This window comes from Mirounga leonina, unplaced genomic scaffold (assembly GCF_011800145.1).
Source record: "Mirounga leonina isolate KUSES-001 unplaced genomic scaffold, KU_Mleo_1.0 Mir_125, whole genome shotgun sequence".
Classification (NCBI taxonomy): Eukaryota; Metazoa; Chordata; class Mammalia; order Carnivora; family Phocidae; genus Mirounga; species Mirounga leonina.
This window is the reverse complement of record NW_023270305.1, coordinates 67,880,172-67,904,108: the sequence shown is the minus strand read 5'-3', so window position 1 is coordinate 67,904,108 and position 23,937 is coordinate 67,880,172. Positions and strand designations below refer to the sequence as shown.

At 38.3% G+C, this 23,937-nt stretch overlaps 1 protein-coding gene across 11 annotated transcripts in view; it reads right to left on the bottom strand.

Moving 5' to 3' along the window:
* THADA (THADA armadillo repeat containing) overlaps positions 1-23,937 on the bottom strand; it is a 323,874-nt gene that overhangs the window by 278,602 nt on the left and 21,335 nt on the right. For 7 of the 11 annotated variants that reach the window (XM_035001673.1, XM_035001674.1, XM_035001679.1 and 4 more), the window contains exons 13-19: positions 21,776-21,931; positions 20,937-21,059; positions 17,071-17,194; positions 10,909-11,060; positions 6,667-6,880; positions 2,411-2,546; positions 2,011-2,147 (exon numbers count right to left, since the gene is read on the bottom strand). In XM_035001673.1, coding sequence (XP_034857564.1) covers positions 2,011-2,147; positions 2,411-2,546; positions 6,667-6,880; positions 10,909-11,060; positions 17,071-17,194; positions 20,937-21,059; positions 21,776-21,931 — 1,042 coding nt within the window. The remainder of the gene's footprint in view (positions 1-2,010; positions 2,148-2,410; positions 2,547-6,666; positions 6,881-10,908; positions 11,061-17,070; positions 17,195-20,936; positions 21,060-21,775; positions 21,932-23,937) is intronic. The other 4 variants (XM_035001675.1, XM_035001676.1, XM_035001677.1 and 1 more) reach the window with 3 other exon arrangements.

Below are 23,937 nucleotides of genomic sequence, written 5' to 3'. Positions count from 1 at the left end.
GCTTCCATGAAATATTGCCAAAACAAATTTTGACAGCCATGAAAAAATAACACTGGTTCCAAATAGAAACCATGGAAAGACTAAGAAAAAAAGGATGATCAGAATAAAATTTTACCCATTCCTTTTTATGGCTTTCAGAGGAAATGTTTTCAAGGAATTCAGAATGCACAGTAGATAATGTAGGACAGAAACAGGAATAACAGAGACAACCCGAGGAAAAAAGAAAAGGCAAAATCAAGGAAAAGTCTGTGGGCCACAGACTGTTCTTGAGACCAACGGACATTTTAAAACTTAATAACAAACAGAATTTTAGCATACACTATAGGCCCCACCCACCATAGGTGACAAATATTCAAGATTTCTCATCCAGAATATACTGGTACTTGCCTGATCCAAATACTAGCTTTAAGATTGGATGCTTCTTTTTTTTTTTTTTTTTAAGATTTTATTTTATTTATTTGAGAGAGAGAGAATGAGAGAGAGCAAGCACATGAGAGGGGGGAGGGTCAGAGGGAGAAGCAGACTCCCTGCCGAGCAGGGAGCCCGATGCGGGACTCTATCCAGGGACTCCAGGATCATGACCTGAGCTGAAGGCAGTCGCTTAACCAACTGAGCCACCCAGGCGCCCAAGATTGGATGCTTCTTATTCCCACGTATTGTTTAAGTAGGAAAACTAAAACATCAAATTTTGGTATACCAGCCAAAATAAACAAATAACTGTGTCTTACTCATGAACCATCACCAATCTGCCAATTCATTTTTAGTAAAGAACAAAACCTAACATTTTCTATGCAAACACAAAACACCAAGTTACTTTAACTGGGTATTTAGGATATGCTCAGTGTGTTTTTAATACAAGCCTCTCATTTGCACTCCTCAAATGCATTCACAAACTTTATTTCAACACCACATGTATACTGTTCGCAGCCAATCCCTTCTGGTTGCTACGGTACAGGTATATATATGCCCCCTACAGTGTCCCACACACTGGGTTTAGTTCCTATCTTTTCTGGAATTGCTCATTCGTTGATTTATTCATTATAACAAATATTTACTGTATATCTATTTCTACCAGGCACTTGCTAAGGACAATGGAGGAAAATACCGATAAAATCCCTCTTAAATCGCAACAACTCCATGAAGAACACTTTGGGAAGAAAAAGAGACAAGACTGGCAAGGTTGCAGGAGCCCAACTATTAGAGGACCTAGTCTGAGGTCACTCAAGTATTTTAAACAAATGGGGTGGGGCAGAGCACAAGAGTTAAGTAGAGATTATGCATAACATGATGAATTATATGAGTAGAAAATATTGCTGTGGATACAGTATAAAAAGAAAATGGAAGGAGCCAAGAGTAGATGGGGGGAAACCAAATGGGAGGGCCCTAGAATTACACAAACAAGAGAGATAAAAGCCTGGAGTAAGGTAAGAAGATGGCAGATAAAAAGAAAACAGATTTGAAAGATATTTAAGGGGTACCACTGAAAGAACGTGAGGACAGGCAAGATGTAAGGAACAGAAGAGAGATGTCAAGCACTCCTAGGCTCTTGACTTGCACAAACAGATCTTTGGTAGGGCCATTTGCAAAGACACAGGAGTTGGTAGGGAAAAGGCAGATGAAAGTTCATGAGTTCAATGGGGCATTTTGAGTATCTCCTCCCATTTTTTGTTTTAATTAAATTCCCGATTCCTAATAAGCTGCCATCTCTGACTAAACCGCACCTCCCTGATTTATATTGCTCACTCTCCCAGCCCCAGCAGCTACCTGGTATTAGAAAATCCAATTTACCCCAGAGGAGGAAGTACCTTGCTCATCACCTGGTTTATTTATTTGTTTTGGTTATTTTTTAAGAATTAAAGACATTACTACGTGGCAGAAATATCACTAATCATAATAAATAGCTTCTTGACCCACCTACTTAGCTTCTATATCTTCCCAAAAAAATGATTTGGCGGGGAGAGGCGTAATGAGCAAAAAATATAGGAATTCTAGCTTTTTTCATTTGCTGACCTGAATCAGTGTCCATTGGGATGAGGCCTTCCGGGGAGGAGCTCTGAATGACTGGAGACACCACAGCAGAAAGCCTGTAAGACATCAAAAGGAGCTTCTCTACCACAGGTCTCCATTCACTCACCAACCGTAGGCTGCTGCAACAAGGACAGTACGGAAATTTATACTAAAAGCAAAATTCAAAAATTTAAAATGGAAATTATTACATAAAAGGTTGAATCTGCTTCAAAATTGTGCGATCTATGAAATATTTAAGATATAAAAATATGTGTACACAGGTACATTTTAAAATCTAAGTTTTAATTATCTTTAAGGTAATATATTCCTTTCCCAGGACACATCGCAGTAAGGCTTTAAAGCTCAGAAACGCATGCTCAGGAGACATCTGTGGTACACGTACTTTAGAGATAACCTCTGCAAAGCGCCCGTTATACAGTGAACTCGCCCATACAGTGGAAATGATGCTGCTGCCTGAAGGAGAGAATTTTCAGCCTGAGATACTTCTTCCTCAAGATTTTCCAACAAGCATTTGATAACTAGAAAAAGCAAACAAAAAACCAAAGTAATGCCAGCTTAAAAACACATTTATAAATTTGTGAATAGCTAAGCAGTCCCCACAAAAAAAACCATCCAACTCAACTAAACTTTGTTAGAGGTTTTATATTAAAAAAGAGATTTTTCAAAGTTATCCAGCCTGCTATACATTTCCAGTCAAGAAGGCAGAACTGTGTCTTTCCCTAACTTCCTGGACCCATTTTCAGCATTCACTCTGAATCGTTGCTCCTAGACCTCCTCTATCTGGGGAATCAGACCCCAGGCCCATGTGCCATGTGCTATTTGAACAGTTGTTGTTTTGTGGTTTTTTTAAATAATGGCTTTATTGAGATATAGTTCACATACCACACAATTTATACATTTAAAGTATATAAGTCAATGGTTTTTAGTATATTCATAGATATATGCAATCATCACTACATAGATACATGCAATCATCACTACAGTGAATTTTAGAACATTTTAATCCACCCCCCCAAAAAAAACCCTTACCCATTATCAGTCACTCCCCTCCCTGTACCTCTCATCTTCCCCAGCCCTAAGCAAAAACTTATCTATTTTCTATAGATTTGCCTATTCTGGACATACATAAACAGAATCATAAAATACGTGGCTTCTTTCACTTAGCACAGTGTTTTCAAAGTTCATCCATGTTGTAGCATGCATCACTGTTTCATTCCTTTTTATGGCTGAATAACAGTCCACTGTATGAACATACCACATTTTATTTATACATTTATCAGTTAATGGACATGGGAGTTATTTCCATGTTTTGGCTATTAAGTATAATTCTGCTGTAAACATTCACATATTAAGTTTTTGTTTGGGCATACTTTTCATTTCTCTTAATATATGCCCAGTATAGACTAAATGTTCATGTCCTTCCCAAAATTCCTATTTGAAGCCCCAAGCCCCATATTTGAAAATGGAGTCTTTAGGAAGAAATTAGGTTTAGATGAGGTTGTGAGAGTGGGACTCCCCCCCCCCCCGTCCAATGACAGGATTAGAGTCTTTATAAGAAGAGGAGGAGAGACCAGAACTGGCTTCCTCTCCTCCATGTGAGCAGAGCAAGAAGGGTGCTATCTGAAGCCAGGGAAAGGGTTCTCACCAGGAATTGAAATTGCTCCCACCTTAATCTGGAACTTCCCAGCCTCCAGAACTGTGAGAGAGAGATGTTTGTTGTTTAAAACGCCCAGGCGATGGTATCCTGTTACAGCAGCCTGAGTGTGGAACTGTAGGATCATATGGTAACGCCATGTTTAACTTTCCAGGTAACTGCCAGACTGTTTTCCAGTGTGGCTGCACCATTTTACATTCCTGCCAGCAGTGTGTGAGGGCTTTGCTTTTTCCACATCCCCTCAACACCGGTTATTATCTATTTTCTTGTTTATAGCCACCCTACTGGGTGTGAAGTGCTTCCTCACTGTAATTTGGATTTGCGTTTCCCTACTGGCTAATATGCTAAGCATCTTTTCATGTGATTATTTTTCACATTTATCTTTTAGGAGAAATGTCTATTCAGATTCTTTGTCCATTTTTAAATTTGGTTATATCCTTTTACTAGGGAGTTGTAAAAATTCTTTATATATTCTAGATATAAGTCCCTTATTAGATAAAGGAGTCGCAAATGTTTCCCATTCTACAGGTTGTCTTTTCACTTTCTTAATGACATCCTTGACACACATGTTTCAAATTTTCAATAAGTCCAATTTATCTACTTTTTCTTTGCTTGTGCTGTGGGTGTCAGATCTAAGAAACCACTACCTAATCTAAGATCACAAAGATTTACACTCATGTTTTCTTCTAAGAGTTTTATTGTTTTTAGCTTTTGCATTTAGGTCTTTGATCCATTTTAAACTAATTTTTGTATATGGTATAAAGAAGTGGGTTCAACTTCATTCTTTTGCAGGTAACTATCCAGTTATCCCAGCATAGTCGATGTCACCTCTCACCACTCAAGAGTTATAGTTTAAATTTTAAAACTGTGTAACATAACCAGTAAATTATTAACATTAAAATATACAAAGAAGTCCTAAAAATCAATAGGAAAAAGACAAACAGCCCTACAGAAAACTAAACAAAGAACATGAACAGGCATTTCACAGAAGGGGAGAAGTGAATTGCTTATAAACATGTAAAAAGATGCTCGATTACATTAACAACAAGAAAAATGCAAGATGAAACCACAAGATAGCCACTTCATATTCTGTAAACCTTTAAAATCTGACAATAGCAAGTTATAGTGATGATGTAATACACCACAACTCTCAAAATTTATAATTTGGCATCATCTAGTTAAGTTGAAGATGCACATACTTTATGACTAGGCTATCCTACTTTTTTGTTTACCAAAACTCTTGGACACGTCTATTAGAAGAGATATATACGAGAATGTTCACATCAGCATTATTTATTTAGAAAAAAGAAGTCCCTCAACAGGAGAAGGTATTAATAAAATGCAGTAAATTCGTATAATACATATGGTACTATTTATATAAAATTCAAAATCATGTAAAAGTAAGTAATATATTGTTTAATGATATATACATGGGTGGTAAAATCTTGGTAAAAATAAGATGAAAGACTGATATAAACCATATGAGAGTAATTATATGGCAGGGGGAGGGAGCTAGGATAGAAGAGAAGCTTTAAAGGTATGGGTATTATTATACTTCTTAAGTTGGGTGTTATAACCTAGCTTGGGAATAAAACTTGTGACATTTTTATACTATTATTATTTAAATCCTATATCTATATTTAAATTATTTTTGTATGCTTGAAATATCTCATGGAGTTTTTAAATGACTTGAATTTGAAAGCCTGTACATGAACAGTTTACCCCAAATGCAAACCTCTTCCTGTCACGTATCAGGGTCTCCTTTTGAGCCCAGCCCTGAAGCAACTAGAGTGGACAAGTGCCATCTTCCATGGCACTGTCCCCTCCTTATCCCCATTTCTACCAGAACTACCCATGGCCTCCTAATTTTCTCCCATTATTAGTTCTCTTTCTCGGGGCATTTTTTACCATCTTGGAGAGAACAGTTTCTAACACTCTTCCTACATCTGACCTCTCTCTCTTTTTTTTTTTTTTTAATAAAAATCCTTATCTGTCCTTATTTATAATATAACTCCAAAGTGAATATTTACCAGCACAAAATTAAGCACATGAATCCCCAAGAAATACTTGCTGGAAATTACTAGACCTAAACCAATCAACTAGGTTTTAGAACTGGCTATATGGGAAGAGTAAAAGGCAGGGGTGTGACAGTCAGTTAAAACATAAATCTGATAGACAAAGGAACTCTGCTCTTTACAGAAATAGCAAAGATGATCTAGCTATAGTCATAGTAAAATATCTGCCCCCCCCCCGCCAAAAGTACATTTTTGGTAGAGAAAGACGTCCTATTTTTTTTTTAAAGATTTTATTTATTTATTTGTCAGAGAGAGAGAGAAGTAGAGAGCACAAACAAGGGGGAGCAGCAAACAGAGGGAGAAGAAGGCTCCCTGCTGAGCAAGGAGCCGGATGCGGGACTCGATCCCAGGACCCTGGAATCATGACCCGAGCTGAAGGCAAACATTTAACCAACTGAGCCACCCAAGTGTCCCAAGATGTCCTATTTAAATAAGAGCTTTATTAATGTACATTTGTATAATCTACTTATTTAACATGAACCCTCTGTTTAGAAACAGTGTTATAGCTGAGTAAACTATTTACTTGCAATTCACAGAGAAATTCACAGTATTCTTCTATGCTAGTAAACTCTTCAATTAAAAAAAACCACACAAAATAGGGGCACCTGGGTAGCTCAGTTGGTTAAGCGTCTGCCTTTGGCTCAGGTCAGGATCCCAGGGTCCTGAGATTGAGCCCCAAGTCGGGCTCCCTGCTCAGCAGGTAGCCTTCTTCTCCCTCTCCCTCTGCCACTCCCCCTGCTTGTACTCTCAACCTCTCTTGCTCACTCTCAAATAAATAAAAATCTTTAAAAAAATTTAAAAAACACAAAATAAATGTTTAACCACTAGCTATGCTAACTAAATGAATAGCGAGAGAGTAAGACACTGGTTTGGATAAGCAACAGCAAAAGGTCATTTATCCATACAAACCCATTAATGTGTTCCTCTCCACCACAACAGCAGACTTATCTCCATTTCCACATGAAGCTTGCTGAGTTTGTAAGGAGGCAGACAGGGATGAGGGCAGGGCATCCTGCCAGATTAAGAAGTTCAACAGGTAAGAAGCTGTCACACAGTCGTATGGTTTAGTGCTTGAGCTGAGCTCCAGTGCTGCTTGGAATAAAGCTTGCAGTTTCTCTGAATCCTAGAATAAAGCACAGACTCAGTAACTGTCACTGAAACATTTCTTTAATTTGAAGGAATTTATTTATTTTTTTTTAAAGATCTTATTTATTTATTTGACAGAGAGAGACAGGGCAAAAGAGGGAACACAAGCAGCGGGAGTGGGAGAGGGAGAAGCAGGCTTCCCACTGAGCAGGGAGCCCGATGCGGGGCTCCATCCCAGGACCTCGGGATCATGACCTGAGCTGAAGGAAGCCGCTTAACGACTGAGCCACCCAGGCGCCCCTAATTTGAAGGAATTTAAAAATAGAGCCTGCCACATAACTGAAACTTGATATAAGCATTACTTCAATTCCCTTTTTCCCAGAATACAGGTTAGACTTTATTATAGTAATTACTGATTATCATTATTACTCAGCTCTAGTGATGAGGATCTTGGAAATAATGTCAATTGGGAAATTCGACATTGATAAAGCTTTTTTTTTTTCAGTACCTCTTTCTCCAGCAGAAGTATGCTTTTTCCTGTAGAAATTCTGCTATGACTATGGCCAGACCATCTTTCTTATGTCCACATGGACCAGAGTTTTTTTGTACATTGAAGTCTCTTTTACCTGGGCAGCATACTACTGCACTTCCCCATCCCCCTCTCCATTCAGCGAATTCAATGGAAAAAAATACAAATTCACACAAAAGTACCAATCCACCAGGCTATTCCTGGCAAAGATCCATGTATATGTGCAGAAAATAAAATGATCATATCAGCCTCAGAAATTCTGCATAAGAGCTCCCACACCTGTATGTCACAGAAACATCCACTCACATGCATGTCCTAAAGAAGAAAGAACAAAGGACAGTTCACTGTAACAAGTATGGAAAGGCCCTGGGCTGAGGTCAAGAGACATGGGTCTTCGTCCCAACTCCATGGTTGGCAAATTACATGTTCAATACACTGGGTCTCAGGGTTTCACTGCTCAATAGTATTAATTCTACTAGGATTACTCCATAATTATCAAATACAAGGGGAAAATCATTATAAGCTTAATTTTTTTTAATTTTTTTAAAAGATTTTATTTATTTATTTGACAGAGCGCCAGCACAAGTAGGGGGAGGGGCAGGCAAAGGCAGAGGGAGAAGCAGGTTCCCCACTATGCAGGGAGCCAATGCTGAATTCAATCCCAGGACCCTGGGATCATGACCTGAGCTGAAGGCAGACACTTAACGACTGAGCCACCCAGGCGCTCCACAAGCTTAATTTTTAATTTGGCTATAGGTACACCAATATTTAAATCTATTAATTTCCAATAGATATCAAACATACTGATTCAAGGGGCACCTGGGTGGCTCAGTTGTTAAGCGTCTGCCTTCGGCTCAGGTCATGATCCCAGGGTCCTGGGATCGAGCCCCATGTTGGGCTCCTGCTCCGCAGGAAGCCTGCTTCTCCCTCTCCCTCTCCCCCTGCTTGTGTTCCTGCTCTCGCTATCTCTCTGTCAAATAAATAAATAAAACCTTTAAAAAAAATACTGATTCAAATACCAATTTCTTTCAGTTTAAATTCTTTGCCATTTGATATGTTTAATTTTCTGTGACCTAAAAAAGACAGTGGCCAAAAGCTCAAATCGAAATCAATATTAGAAAGAACCAATTAAGCATCTAAGCCATTTTTTTGGTAACTGACAGTTAAGTCCATGAACTGCTTAACTGACAATTAGTAAGAAACACAATAAATAGCCTTTGGAGTCTAAAATAGCTTTGTTCTGGGGCACCTGGGTGGCTCAGTCAGTTAAGCATGTGCCTTCAGCTCAGGTTATGATCCCAGGGTCCTGGGATCAAGCCCCACGTTGGGCTCCCTGCTCAGTGGGGAGTCTCCTTCTCCCTCTCCCTCTGCTGCTCCCCCTGCTTGTGCTCTCTCACTCGCTTGCTCTCTCTCAAATAAATAAATAAAATCTTAAAAATAAATACATAAAATATCTTTCTTCAATCATCTGAGGTCAGTAAAAATATAATATAAAGACCTTGGATATGTAGCTCCACAAGAAAAAAGGGCAACAGACAATGGGAGTAATAAAGTCATGTACTACAAAGATATGTCATCAAAAATACATATACACAGGGGCACTTGGGTGGCTCAGATGGGTAAGCGTCTGCCTTGAGCTCAGTTCATGATCCCAGGGTCCTGGGATCGAGCCCCACATCAGACTCCTGACTCAGTGGGGAGCCTGCTTCTCCCTCTCCCTCTGCCTCTTCCCCTGCTCATGCTCTCTCTATATATATATCTGTGTCTCAAATGAATAAATAAAATCTTTAAAAATAAAATAAAAAAAATATATATACACAGGTCCTTATATTAGTTAAGATTAAAAAACGTTTTAAAGTTATCTCAAAGGACCAAGTCTTTCATATAGATACTATAATATACCCCCGCCCCGAGATATTCTCAAAATATTTGCCAGGAGTGAGTCACAGTTATATATAGGATACAAGGCTTCAGTGTGATGAATGGTAAGGGGCAAGGAGGATGGGAAGGTGGGAGAGAAGAAAGGAAGAGAAAGCATCTCCTTTAAAAACTCTCTATTTTACAAAAGTTAGAAGCCTAAGCACCAAAAGAAGCTTTTGCTTACCAAGGCATCTGAAAGACCACAAAGATAAATGGATACTGAAGAACAACTCCTAATATGGACCCAAGTTAGAAAAGATCCTGCAATGCCATCTGGAAGCCATGGAAACAGACACCTTGTGCTCTCTGACATGTGCTCCTACAGAATCCCACTGTGGGGCGCCTGGGTGGCTCAGTGGGTTAAGCGTCTGCCTTTGGCTCCGGTCATGATCCTGGGGTCCTGGGATCAAGCCCGGCATTGGGCTCCCTGCTCAGTGGGGAACCTACTTCTCCCTCTCCCTCTACCCCTCCCCCGCTGCTCTCATGCTTTCTCTAATAAATAAATAAATAAAATCTTAAAAAAAAAAAGGAGGGGCGCCTGGCTGGCTCAGTCGTTAAGCGTCTGCCTTCGGCTCAGGTCATGATCTCAGGGTCCTGGGATCGAGCCCCACATCGGGCTCCCTGCTCGGCGGGAAGCCTGTTTCTCCCTCTCCCACTCCCCCTGCTTGTGTTCCCTCTCTCACTGTGCCTCTCTCTGTCAAATAAATAAATAAAATCTTTAAAAAAAAAAAAAAGGGAATCCCACTGCATCTACAAGCTATCCCTCCCTAAATAGAGCCTAACAGCCAGAGAAAGAATAGACCATGGCTCAGCGGCAGCCCCTGTAGGTGCCTTCGGCCTCTATACAGCTCTAACAGAAAGCCACAGCAAAGCTCTGGAACAGTAAACCCACAGCTGCTGGTGACCTCACAGCCCCAGAACATACCTCAAGGGCAGAACCAAGCACTTCGGCTAGTGGGTCCCCTGCAGACCCATCCCCATGCTGTGTCCACACTCCCGAGCCCACCTTTGCTTCCCACCCCATGGTTGGCAGTGCCTGCTGTCAGGAAGAGAGCGGGGGCTGGGGATGGGGTAGAAGGCCGGGGGAGAAAACTGCTGTTAACCTCAAGTACTCTGAGTTTCAGTCTCAGTTTAGCTATTGCTTGTTGGAAGATCAGAAACACGTTCTCTGCCTCACTTACACTCGGCTTCCCAGTCAACTTAGCAAGGATGTTATTTCAAAAAACGCAAGTTACTGTAAGTGATGTATTTTGACAGAATATTAACATGTCCACGGGAACTGGGGAGACCGCAGTTAACTGAAATCTACCAATACTCTTGTGAGCAATAAAACCTACTGCTTCTCACACCTTCCTTTTTATCAAAACAATAAAAGAAGCAGAGCTCATGGATTTGGAGTTTTTTTTCTCTTATATTTCCTCCTTCCACATCATCTATCCCTACCTCCTCCAACCTACCACCCTGCAAGAGTAAAAGTATTAATGATAACTGAAACAGTCAGAAGATATAAGAAGGCAGATGCAAAAAGCCTGCACAATCCTGCTTTATTTGCTGCTAAAATAGAAAGTTTTCAGGCATACACCACATTCGCATTTACAAAGAAAAAGTCCAAATACCTGAAATTGTACAACTGTTTTTGGTAACTTCATTAGAAGATCAAATGCTAAAATCTTCACTTCCTCAAAAGTGCTGGTAAAACATTCCATTAGTGTTTGGAAACGACCTACATCAATATCATGACTCAGCTGATACACTGTTTGGACTTGACCTAAAAATAGAAAAAGATTTAAAAGTGAATACAAGACGGGGCACCTGGCTGGCTCAGTTGATAGAGCATGTGACTCTTGATCTCAGACTCGTGAGTTCAAGACCCACATTGGGTGTGGAGCCTACTTAAAATAATTAATAAAAGAAAAGGGAAATCAACATGTTGAAGTTATCTGACCAAATTTATAGAAAATTGGTGCAAAGATTCACACTTCACAGTTTACCCACATTAGCAAAAAAGAATAATTTTTCCTTATTTCCTAAAATGATAAAATATTAAAGCTCCCCAAATAAAAAGTACTTCTTAAAATTTTGTTTAAAATCACTTCATTCTCTTCCAAAAGGTTATACTGTATATAAAAGATTCCTAAGTTAGCTTTCAAATAAAATGAAATAAATTTAGGAATATGTCTTTTAAAATATCTTTGTAAAATGCCTTAACCTAGAATCCAAAGTCCTACCATGTCTTAGTTAAACCAACACAGAATAATCGATATGATGATATATCCTAATAGAATTACTGGACATCAAAGATAAAGGAGGATTCTTCTGGCTATTCAGGCACAAAGCTCAATTCATCTCCAAAATGGGAAAACATTAAGCTGGCTTTACTCTACGCCTTAGCAACATGTAGTGCTAGAAGACAGTAGAGCAACATCCTCAGGGAAAGGTATGGTGAAAAATTATACATCAAAATCCTCCTCTAGGGGCACCTGGGCGGCTCAGTCGGTTAAGCATCCAACTCTTGATTTGGCTCAGGTCATGATCTCAATGTCGTGAGACCCAGCCCTGCGTTGGGATCCACGCTCAGCGGGGGAGGCTGCTTGAGGATTCTCTCTCTCCCTCTGCCTCTTTGCCTCCCATGCCCTCTCTGTCTCTCTTGAATAGTAAATAAATAAATCTTTAAAAAATCCTACTCCATCAAGTACAATGTCAATAGCAGCATTTTGGGGGTTTTTTTTAAGAATTTTTTTTTTTTAATTTATTTATTTGACAGAGACATAGCGAGAGAGGGAACACAAGCAGGGGGGTGGTAGAGGGAGAAGCAGGCCTTCCGTGGAGCAGGGAGCCTGATGCGGGGCTCGATCCCAGGACCCTGGGATCATGACCTGAGCTGAAGGCAGACGCTTAACGACTGAGCCACCCAGGTGCCCCAATATCAGCATTTTTGAATGTGTGAGAAATTAAGAACTCTATTTCCCCAAAAACTCTTCTCAAAATGAAGATGAATTTCAGCCAATGAAGAAATGAACAGAAAAACTATCACAAAAGAATGATGGTAGTCACCAAATCCATTTAACTCCGAGATTAAGACTAAACAATTATGGCAATAATGGGTTTCACAGCAGAATGTGAAGAACATTTAACATTTAACAAATTAACCACTCTGATAACACCTAAAAACATGCCTATGCTAATTTGAAGAATGATGTTCAACACGATATGCATTTATTTAATCTTAACTCACAAGTTAGTGCAACCCGTGAAATTCCTAGAGCAAGTAAATGGAGTTTTTGTCACTTCATTCACACCTCTGCTTAAATTTACTTCTTTTCCAACTCAGATGCTTCTAATTCCTTTTTCTTGCCTTACTGCTCCGGCTAAAGTTTTCAGTATACAATGGTGATCAGGAGTGGTCAAAGTGAGCTTCTGTGTCTTGTTCCTGATCACAGAGGAAAGACTTTCAGTCTTTTACCATTGAGTTTGGTGTCAGGTGTGCGTTCTTCATGAATGTCCTTTATCCTATTGAGGAAGCTCCCTTCTATTCCTACTTTCTTGAGTGTTTATTTATCATATCAGGATGCTGAATTTTGTCAATAGCTTTTCTGCATCAATTGAGATTATCATGGGTTTTTTTCCCTTCGTTTTAATGTGGTGTATTACACTGACTATTTTTTTCTTACATTGAACACCCTTGCATTCCTGGGATAAATTCCACTTGGTCATGGGTATAATACTTTTAATATGGTGTTGGATTTGGTTTGCTTGTATTGTGTTGAGAATTTTTGCATTTATGTTCATAAGGGATACTGGCCTATAGTTTTCTTTTCTTGTGGTGGCTTTGTCTGCTTTGGTACCAGGGTGATGCTGGCTTCACAGAATGAGTTTGGAAATGTTCCCTCCTGTCCAATTTCTTTAGAAGACTTTGTTAATATTAATTCTTTAAACGTTCGGTAGAATTCACCAGTGAAGCTACTCCCTCTGGACTTTCCTTTGCTGAGAGGCTTTTGATTACTGACCCCCACCTCTTACTTGCTACAGATAACAAATTTTCTATTTGTTAAATCAGTAGTTTGTATGTTTCTAGGAATCTGTCCATTTCATTTAAGTTACCTAATTCATTGAAAATACAATCCTTTTTATTTCTGTAAGGTCAGTAGAAATGTCCCTGCTTGTATTTCTGATCTTAGTTATTTGTACCTTCTTTTGTTTTATTCTTAGTATAGCTAAAATTTTGTTGACCTTTTAGAAAAACCAACTTTTGTTTTCGTTGATTTCTCTATAATGTTTTCCTATTCCCCATTTCGCTTATCTCTGTTCTAATCTTTATTTCCTTCCTTCTGCTAGATTTGGGTTAGGTTTGCTCTTCTTTTTCTCATTCTTTGAGGTGTAAAGTAACTTATTGATTTGAGATCTTTTCTCTTTTTTAATTAGGGATTTATAGCTCTAAAGCTCCCTTTGAGCACGGCTTTTGCTTCATCCCGTAAGTTCTGGTAAGTTATGCTCTTGTTTTCATTCCTCTCAAAGTATTTTCTAATTTCCTTTGTGACTTCTTCTTTGACCCACTGCTTGTTTAGGAGCTCTGCTCAAATCTGAAACCCTCTCTGACACCACTGTATGAAACAGCTCCCCATCCTCCTAGACACTCGATATTCCCCCCACTTTCCTTCCTGAAATATTTTCTTCATAATACTTATCTCCATCTGATAGTCTATGTATTACTTGTTAATTTATTGTCTGTCTCCCTTCACTAAAATACCTAAGCTCAAAAATAGGAAGCATTTTGTTTTGTACACTGCATATCCTTAGCTGCTTGACATATAATAAGCATTAAATAAACATTTGCTGGGCAAACCCTTTTAATAAAATTGTGGAATCCAATTTTTCACCATGAATACTGTGACATTTATTCTAAGTGAAAAAGGTACACGTGGCTTATTCTTCTTGAATTAGGATATACTTGAGGAAAGGTAGAAACAATTTTGACTAATCCCAAATCAGAGTCCTTCAAAAAATAACATAAAAACCCACATTCTAGTTCTTGAGATAAAAGGTAAAGAATGAATTTATGTTTTCCATCCTGTAATTCATGGTCATGCCTCTTTAGCCTCCTTTAAAGTTCATGGCTAAAGGGGTGCCTGGGTGGCTCAGTTGGTTAAGTGTCCAACTCTTGATTTCAGCTCAGGTCATGATCTTAGGGTCATGAGATCCAGTACCGCATCAGGCTCTGCTCTGGGCATGGAGCCTGCTTAAGATTCTCTCTCTCTTTCTCTCTCCTTCTACCCCTTCCTACCCCCTCTCCCTCTCTAAAAATTAATAATAAATAAAGTTAATGGGTAATGATGGCTTGCTCCATTTGCATTACCTCCCAGTTGTTTAATTAACATAATTACTGTGGTATCAGTCACTGCCCAATTATATGCGACTCATTCATTAGGAAGATGACTCAGGTTATTTACTTTATAAAATACACTTAGATATGTTAAACTACTCTCTCAATTAAAAAATTACCAGTGCAATTCAGGCTAGTGTTATTTCCCATACACCTAGGTGCAACCATAACTATATTAAACATACAGAAAAATTTTTGTTAAATGGATCATCAATCACTCAGGTAAAACCTTATTTTCTTTCTTTCTTTTTTTTTTTTTTTTAAAGATTTTATTTATTTATTTGTGAGAGAAAATGAGATAGAGAGAGCATGAGAGGGGGGAGGGTCAGAGGGAGAAGCAGACTCCCTGCCGAGCAGGGAGCCCGATGCGGGACTCGATCCCGGGACTCCAGGATCATGACCTGAGCCGAAGGCAGTCGCTCAACCAACTGAGCCACCCAGGCGCCCTAAAACCTTATTTTCTAAATTCAGTTACAGTACCACTGAAATTCCCTTAACTGATGGATACCACTGTATTCATCTTCTGTGCATGGTATAACAAATCACCATCAACCTGGGGGCTTAAAACCACAGAAATATACTTTTTCACCATACTGGAAGCCATTCTGACTAACGTCCAATCAGTCCAATAGGAAGGTGCTGGTGGGGCCATGCGCACTCTAGAGGCTCTAAGGGAAAACTCATTCCTTGTCTTGTTCCACTTCTGGAGGCTGCCAGCATTCTATGGCTTGAAGCCGTATCACTCCAATCTCCACATCCACTGTCACGGTGACTCCTCCTGTTCTGTGTGTCACATCTCCCTCTGTTCCTCTAACAACGACAGCTGTGGTGGCATTTAGGCCCACCCGATAATCCAGGATTATCTCATTTTAAGATCCTTAACTGAATCATATCTACAAAAATCTCCTTTCTACATAAGGTTCACATTCACGGGTTCTAAGGATTTGATGATATCCTTTGTAGGTTGCTTTTTGGCCTACCACACTTATTATCTTAATCGGGTGATCAAATTTATCATCATGACTAACAGGACAACCCAAACTCATGTACCTCCTGATACGATGCCCAGAGAAGAACACCGCATTACCTCTGCTATATTCCTGCCCAAAATGCCCAACCTGAATCAATCACGAGGAAACAATAAGGCAAACCCAACTGAAGACACATTCTTGCAAAACGTTAATGTCATGAAATAAAAAATTTTCCAGATTAAAGGAGGCTAAAGAGGCATAACAACGAAATGCACTGTGTAATCTTGGATTGGTTCCCAGATCAGAGTAAAAAAGGCCACTTATTGGGACAACTGGCAAATTTTGTTATGGATTATATATTAGATAACAGCATCATGTCAACATTAAATATCCTGAATTTGATCATTGTGTCATGGTTAGAAAATTAATGAAATGGAGATAAACCAAATATAGCAAAATATTAACAACTGATGAATTAAGGCAGAGGGTACATGGCTGTTCATGAACTATTCTTGAAACTTTGCTGTTGTTGGTTTGAATTTTTTCAAAATAAAAACTTGAAAAAAAAATGGTGTTCTTCAAATGAAGCAAGGCTGTATTAGCAGCAAAAACTGTCCTCCTCCCTGCCAAAAATTTATACTTTGCCTACAAATTTAAAATAAAAAAAATAATAATAATAATAAGGCAGCTATAGTGTAAAGCTCCCTGGTCCTCTGGCCATCCCCTCCAATAGCAGGATATTTTTCTATTTGACCACAGTCAGGAAGACTGAGCACAAACAAGAAATCCACATCAAAATGTACACACTCAAGTACAGAGATAAAAAGAACTATTTGTTGTCAAAAAGGGAAAAAACAGACTCGAAAGGAAGCTAACTGTTCATCCTCTTGAGTAACCCACAGGAGAAATAAAGGGTATCACTAAACCAGAATGCCTGGAAATGACAGCCTCATGCTGTCTTTCTGAAACCAGACTGAGACTTATGAAACTGACAGCATATAATGGAAACCACATTTTAACCACAAAGACTCATTGAGGAATGCTATACATAAACTACTATTTTTTTAATTTTTAAAACTTAAAGAACAGATTGTACACTATCTTCAAACAGCAACACATGAATTGGGGGTTGAGAGAAGCAACTCTTCTCATAATAAGCATAATTCATGAAAACTGGGGTTTTGGGTTGGGAAATAATGATCACCGAAAACAACTTCTCAGCCTTACAGCTTTTACTAACAAATTTAATTATGTCCAAGTAAGAATTACATATTGAGAATAAAACCTCCTGTAAGAACCTAAACAAAAGACAACAAAACTAAAACTTAAAGTAAAACAAAATGTTGAAAAAATATGTATTCATATTTTTTCATATTCAAAAAATATGTATTGAAAAAGTATGTATTCAAACATTATTGAAAGCTTACCTTCTGGGACAGGAAAAACTTCAGCTACTGAGCCTAAAATGGTTAAAGCTGAAAATCTAGTTGGGTAGGAAGACCCAGGAAACAGTGCTTCAAAAAGACGGTTGCAAATGGATGACATGAAATTCTAAAAAAAAAAAAAAAATTACAATAAGTATAATCTTTAACTCATAATAGATTATTTTCAAAGTAACACCTTTAAGAGTGGGGTTCTTTTTTAATTAACAGGGAAAAGATTTTTAAAAACAATATTAGTTATTTACTTTGCTTGACAATTCAGATTGGTACCCTTGACCATAAGCTATATCATGACTTCAGTGAACCCGACCTTTGTAGGGTCAACAAGAAGTACAATTCCTATTGTCGTCCACACAAGAAAATCCAATACCCAGCACCCATTTTTGGTAAAAGCAAGATCTGTGCTAAAGGTATATGAATATTGGCTTTCTTCACCAGAGATGTTCAGGCATCAAAGGCATGTATATTTTTTTTAAGTTTTTAAATAACCAAAAAAAATCCAATATAGACTACTTGATAAATATGGTAAGTACAATACTTGATAAATGTGGCTATAATGACACAATTCAGAAAAAGATCCAACTATTCCATTGTCTTCTATATTCCCCTTTGATACTCTTGCTCCTCTACCATTCTGTTTATATAAATAATTTAAAAAAATGCAAACTTTTAGTAAAATGCAATTTAAAAAAAGAATGGGAAATAGTTTATCCAAGATAAAGTCTTCTTTCTCTAGTTAATAATTATTATTACTGTTTCTGGATACGACGGAACAGAAAACCAGAAAACTTATAAGGAAAAGCTGTGATTCTCAAGCATCTCACATATACCGCTATGCCCTAACAATGTATATTTGTAACTGAGCAGCACATAAGCAGTTTTAGTCCCAGCTGATACCAGAAAAGATCTCAGCATTCATTTCTTTGGTCAATGACATACAATCTTGGGGATTTATCCTATAGTCCCTTATAAGACCTAAGTAAGAGTTTGTTAGTTTATTAAATCTATTGGGTTTCAAGGGAATAGGGTTGTTATTGAGAATATCCTAAACTCATTTTTATTATAAATTAGTACAGTATTCATGTTAAAGGGCAACAAGTTCATCCTATGGGAATGATCTTACCCTAACTGTAGTACCATTTATATTTTTAGAAATAGTTCTTTCCTTCAACCACACTGTAACCATAGTGGAGGCATGGATCACAGTTTATACATTTATATCCCTAGTCCTAAGCATATTATCCTGAACATACAGAATGGGCTCAATATATGCTTTTGTCACTTTCAACAGCTCCTAGTGAGGCTTCCAAATACTTTAGCCTAGCACTCAAAATCTCTTTAGATTACTCAGGCATCTTCTCTATTTGCCTTTAAGGTTTTTTGCTGTGTTATATAGGTAAAGCTATCGAAATGTGACATTAAAATTATTAAAAGTGATAGATTTCAAATTGCAAATACCCATACAATACTTAATTCTATTCTGCTACATTGCCAAGCACAGGAAATGAAACAATTTCATTGTTTCATTGAAACTACAACAATTGTTAGTTGAGGGAACTCAACTACAGATATGAAATTGATTTGTACTTCCAGCTTTGTCACTTGTTAGCTGTGTAACTACAATATGAAATTCCTGAACCTGCACAGCAGCTTCCTCATAGATAAAAATAAAAATACTTTACTTGTATTCCTAGGGAAACAAAGAAACTTTATTTATTTGTACATACACACACGTTAGTCAAGCTGTTTTGATTATTAGAGCAAACAACAAAAAACATCCAATACGCAGCCCCAACTTGACTTTCGAACTCATTTCCTGTTGCATCTCTTTTGTTGCTCCAAGCACCTTAGGTGTCATTCATTACAACAGTGAATTCACCGTTCCCCAAATTCTCCCTGTACTTTCTTACCTCCAAGTTTTCAATTAAGCAGAGACTAGGGAAAAAAACTATTCAGATTTTAGAAGCGAGAGCAGATGTACATAGGGGTCTGACTAGCACTTAGTAGCTGAGGGATCTTGGGCATGTTACTCAACTTTTCCAAGCTTTAGTTTCTCATTTTCTTTTTAAGTAAGCTCTATGCCCAATGTGGGGCTTGAATTCACAACCCTGAGATCAAGAGTTGCACGCTCCACTGACTGAGCCAGGCAGGCGCCCTAGTTTTCACATTTGTTAAGTGAGAATAATAATGCCTATCTCACAGTTTTGTTATTAAAGATTTAAATGAGAATGAGGGTACAAAGCATTTTGTAAATTTAGAAGTACTCAAGCTAATAATATCAGTTATTTAGGCATGAAATAATCTCCTTCACTAGACTAGAAGACATCTTTTCCAACTAACAGCCTCCTCTTCTCCCCCAGGACTTAGTCTATTGATTGGCACCAAGCCTACCACACACCATGCATGACTCCCACTATTATAAAGATGATAAGTAATTTAGTGCCAAAGTCACAATCTCCAAAAGCCACAGATGACTATAGTTGGGAGGAAATATCAGAACCATGAGATTGACTCAGATTAAGACTCTAAAGGGCTAGTTTTCAAAAACACATATATTCACAAGGTCAAACTAAGAAACTATGCATACGTGAAAATTCAGAATGTCAATCCACAACATAGGTTTTGTGTTTTAAGTACTTAACTCAGTTTTCACAAATGTCATTTTACCCCTTAAAAAAAGAAGCAAAAGAGATGTTTTCTTAGAATGTCTAGCAATGATCTAAGAAAGGCTAACAAATAATTAATTTGTCCACACACAAAGCAAGTGCTCAGAATACACTCTAGTCACTTTTAATGACTCCCAGTGAGGCTTTTTAGGGTGATTTAGAATTTACAGCCTTCTCATTTAATCCTCAAAACCAGCCTTTTCAGAGAGGTTACTCATCCCACTTACAGTCAAACAGACTCATCAAGTAAGCCAACTAATCAGTGGCAGAAATGGGACTAAACCCATGTCCTTCAAGTTTAGGTTGTCACTTTCCAATCTTCACTGTTTTAATTTTTACAGAGATGAAGCTGACTTCATCCTTGGTATAGGAATATTCTTCTTTAGATGATTTTTTACCTTTCAAGTATAAAATTGAAAACTAAGGGCCATCCATAGTAGCGAGTGTATCATGGCTCCAATATATCATTAATTTATTACAATTGTTTCCCCACATGAAATACAATACATGAGCTCTGTCCTCTATCTGGGTCTTAGAAGACAGTAAGATTTCTGCTTCTGAGAGGCTATATTTGGAGTGAGAAACCAGTGAAAAACTCATTCTGTTCTGATGGACAGACATGTAAGGTTGTCAAGCTAAGCTCTGGCCCAGACTGGAGCTGCTATATCTGGGGTTCCATCATCCATCCCATTAACACAGTGTCCTGAAACCTAGCCCTACTCTTCACGCTCCCTCCAAATGGGATGGACAGGAACCTCTACAGCTGGACCACAGACCAGGAGGCACCAATATCAAGCCACTGTAAGTCATATTAGTCTAAAGGGGAAGCAGGACCACATACAGCAATCTTCTACCCTGGGGAGGGATGGAGGACTTCTAGGCCAGCAATTACCTTTTTGTTAAACTACTAAATTCATGTGGCCCACATTAAGCTGTAAAGGATTGAGGTTAACCCATTACTGTTATTCTGTAACAGGCCTGAAGTCCAGCACTGATTCCATGACTCAGGGTACCTCAAGAGAAGTATTAAAGCACCAGAAGGAGTATGTAAAACTAGCTTGAAGGAAAGAAACACAGAAACAACACCACCATTCACCACGAGACTTCCATTTATTTCCCTTAATGTTTATTCATAATTGTTCTATGTTTCTTAAATACCCATATGTCTAGAAATGGATCACCTACCTTATACTGCTGTAAAGAAACAGAAGGGTGCTGTTTGGTTAACTCATTCTCTGACTCATGTTTGGATCTACTTTGCTCCAGTTTATAAAGCACCTGAGAACTTTCCTGTATCCTACAAAACAACTTTTGAGAAAAAGAAAAACGAAGCATATGTAAGCCACATTAATCTTAAATGTCAGTCTAAAAAAAGGAAAAGGACAAATTTTCTAAATTCTTTAGACTAAAACTTCAAGCAAAGAAAGTACTGGTTTCTAAACTCTTAATATTTACAGTGTTTCTGACAGAAAATTAACACATTTTTAAAACCAAAAACAAATACTACTGCAAACCAGAATACACAGTCATTAAATCGTAGTTCTATTTCCTTTAGGTTGGCATGAAACTAAAGATATACTCACTTCTATAACTCTCCCCATTCTTCATGCCATAAATGAAGCATGTGATTAAGTCGAGTTGAATCAGTCAACAACGACCATTTCATGAGGCCCTTAAATGATAAAACTACAAGGGCATCTTTCTTCCTCTCACCAAAGTTTTCTCAAAATATCTTTCACCCTGAAAGATCCATCACTACATTTTTTTTCTTTCCAAAAAAAAAAAAAAAAGAGTTCAAGTTTGATTTATTTTACACCAAAATGGAAGGGCTTTACACCCTGGACTTGAATCTCAAACGTAAACTCTATGGAATCACAGAATGGTTCAGACAGGCCATGAAGGGATGTGGCAGTCTGAACCCATGACCATTATTCCCACACACTCCCAAAATCAGAGCTCTTTTCAAAAATGATTTGCAGAGCAGAGTTCACCACTTTCCCGTACTTTCTGATGAGAAATTCTACCTTTTTAAGAAGAGAACAAATCTGCTGTCGTACTCCTGGGGACTGACTGTTAAGATTGTATGTGATAAAGAATTGAATCCACTGCATTTCTTCCATGGAAACGATTTCTGTGCTTCGATTACTTTCACAAAGCAAGCCTAATGTATCTATCCGTACCTAAAACACATCAAGCAATAAAATGTTAATTTTTCAATGAAATAAGCAAATCATAAACTACTTGACATGTTTATTTACATAAGCTACCAAAGGGGAAAAAAAAATAGTAAACCCCAGTTTACCCATGTATACTTCAGTAAGGTTCCCTCATCCCAAAGATCCTAGGGTTATAACTCATATAAAATTATTTTATTAAACGTGTAAACTGGGTATTTGTAAGCCAACAATCTTAAAGATTCTTATTCCATGGTAATGCTCAACTTCATTCTTTTTTCTCTACTTTACCCCAGGACCTCATCACTCACTTTTTTTTTTTTTTTTTTTTTAAGATTTTATTTTATTTATTTGACAGAGAGAGAAAGCGAGAGAGGGAACACAAGCAGGGGAGTGGGAGAGGGAGAAGCAGGCTTCCCGCGGAGCAGGGAGCCCGATGCAGGGCTCGATCCCAGCACCCTGGGATCATGACCTGAGCCGAAGGCAGACGCTTAACGACTGAGCCACCCAGGCACCCCCCTCATCAGTCACTCTTAGATTACTGTCATGCACATCTAACCAGGCTCCTGGTTTCTTTTTGCTCTCACACTGGAAACTCATCTCTGTTGCCATTAATTCTACATCCTTGCTGGAGGCAGAATGGCTCTGGTTCCCGCTTACCAATTGAATGAAATCTGAAGTCTTCAGCCTAGCATTGGAGGCCTCCATAAAATAGACCAAACACTCTACTCCTGCCAAACAACATCCTAAATCATCCTCCAGACCTTGTTTTGTATTCTCCCATTTTGGTATTTGTTTTGTGGGGTTCTTTTTAAATCATTTTATTTATTTTTTTCTTCATCATAATAAGTGTACTCTTTAATTCCTATCCCCTATTTCCTCCATCCCCCCAACCAACTCCCCTCTGGTAACCATCTTTTTGTTCTTTATAGTTGTCTTTTTTTTCTTTCCTTGTTTCTTAAATTCCACATATGAGTGAGATCACATGGTATTTGTCTTTCTCTGATTGACTTATTTTGCTTAGCATTATACTCTCTAGCTCTATCCATGTTGTTGCAAATGGCAAGATTTCATTCTTTTTGATGGCTGAGTAATATTCCATTGTGTGTGTGTGTGTGTCCTCTTCTTTATCCATTCATCTATCCATGGAAACTACAGCTGCTTCCATAGGTTAGCTATTGTAAATAATGTTGCATGTATCCCTTTGAATTAGTGTTTTTAAATTTTTTGGGTAAAAACCCAGTAGTGTAATTACTGGATCATAGGGTAGTTCTATTTTTAATTTTTTGAGGAACCTCCATACTATTTTCCACAGTGGCTGCAGTAGTTTGCATTCCCACTAATAGCTCACAAGGGCTCCTTTTTCTCCACCTCCTTGCCAACACTTGTTGTTTCTTATGGTTTTGATTTTAGCCATTCTGACAGGTATGAGGTATTATCTCATTGTAGTTTTGATTTACATTTCCCTGCTGATGAGTGATGTTGAGCATCTTTTCATGTGTCCGTTGGCCATCTAGATGTGTTCCTTAGAGAAATGTCTGTTCATATCTTCTGCCCATTTTTTAATTGGATTATTTGTTCTTTGGGTATTAAGTTGTATCAGTTCTTTTTTTTTTTTTAAAGATTTTATTTATTTATTTGACAAAGAGAGACACAGTGAGAGAGGGAACACAAGCAGGGGGAATGGGAGAGGGAGAAGCAGGCTTCCTGCCGAGCAGGGAGCCCGATGCAGGGCTCGATCCCAGGACCCTGGGATCATGACCTGAGCCAAAGGCAGAAGCTTAGCAACTGAGCCACCCAGGCGCCCCTTATCAGTTCTTTATTTATTTTGGATACTAACCCTTTATTGGATTATGTCATTTGCAAATATCTTCTCCCATTCAGTAGGTTGCCTTTTAGTTTTCATGATTGTTTCCTTTGCTGTGCAGAAGCTTTTTATTTTGATGAAGTCCCAATAGTTTAGTTTTGCTTTTGCTTCTCTTGCCTCAAGAGACATATCTAGAAAAATTTTG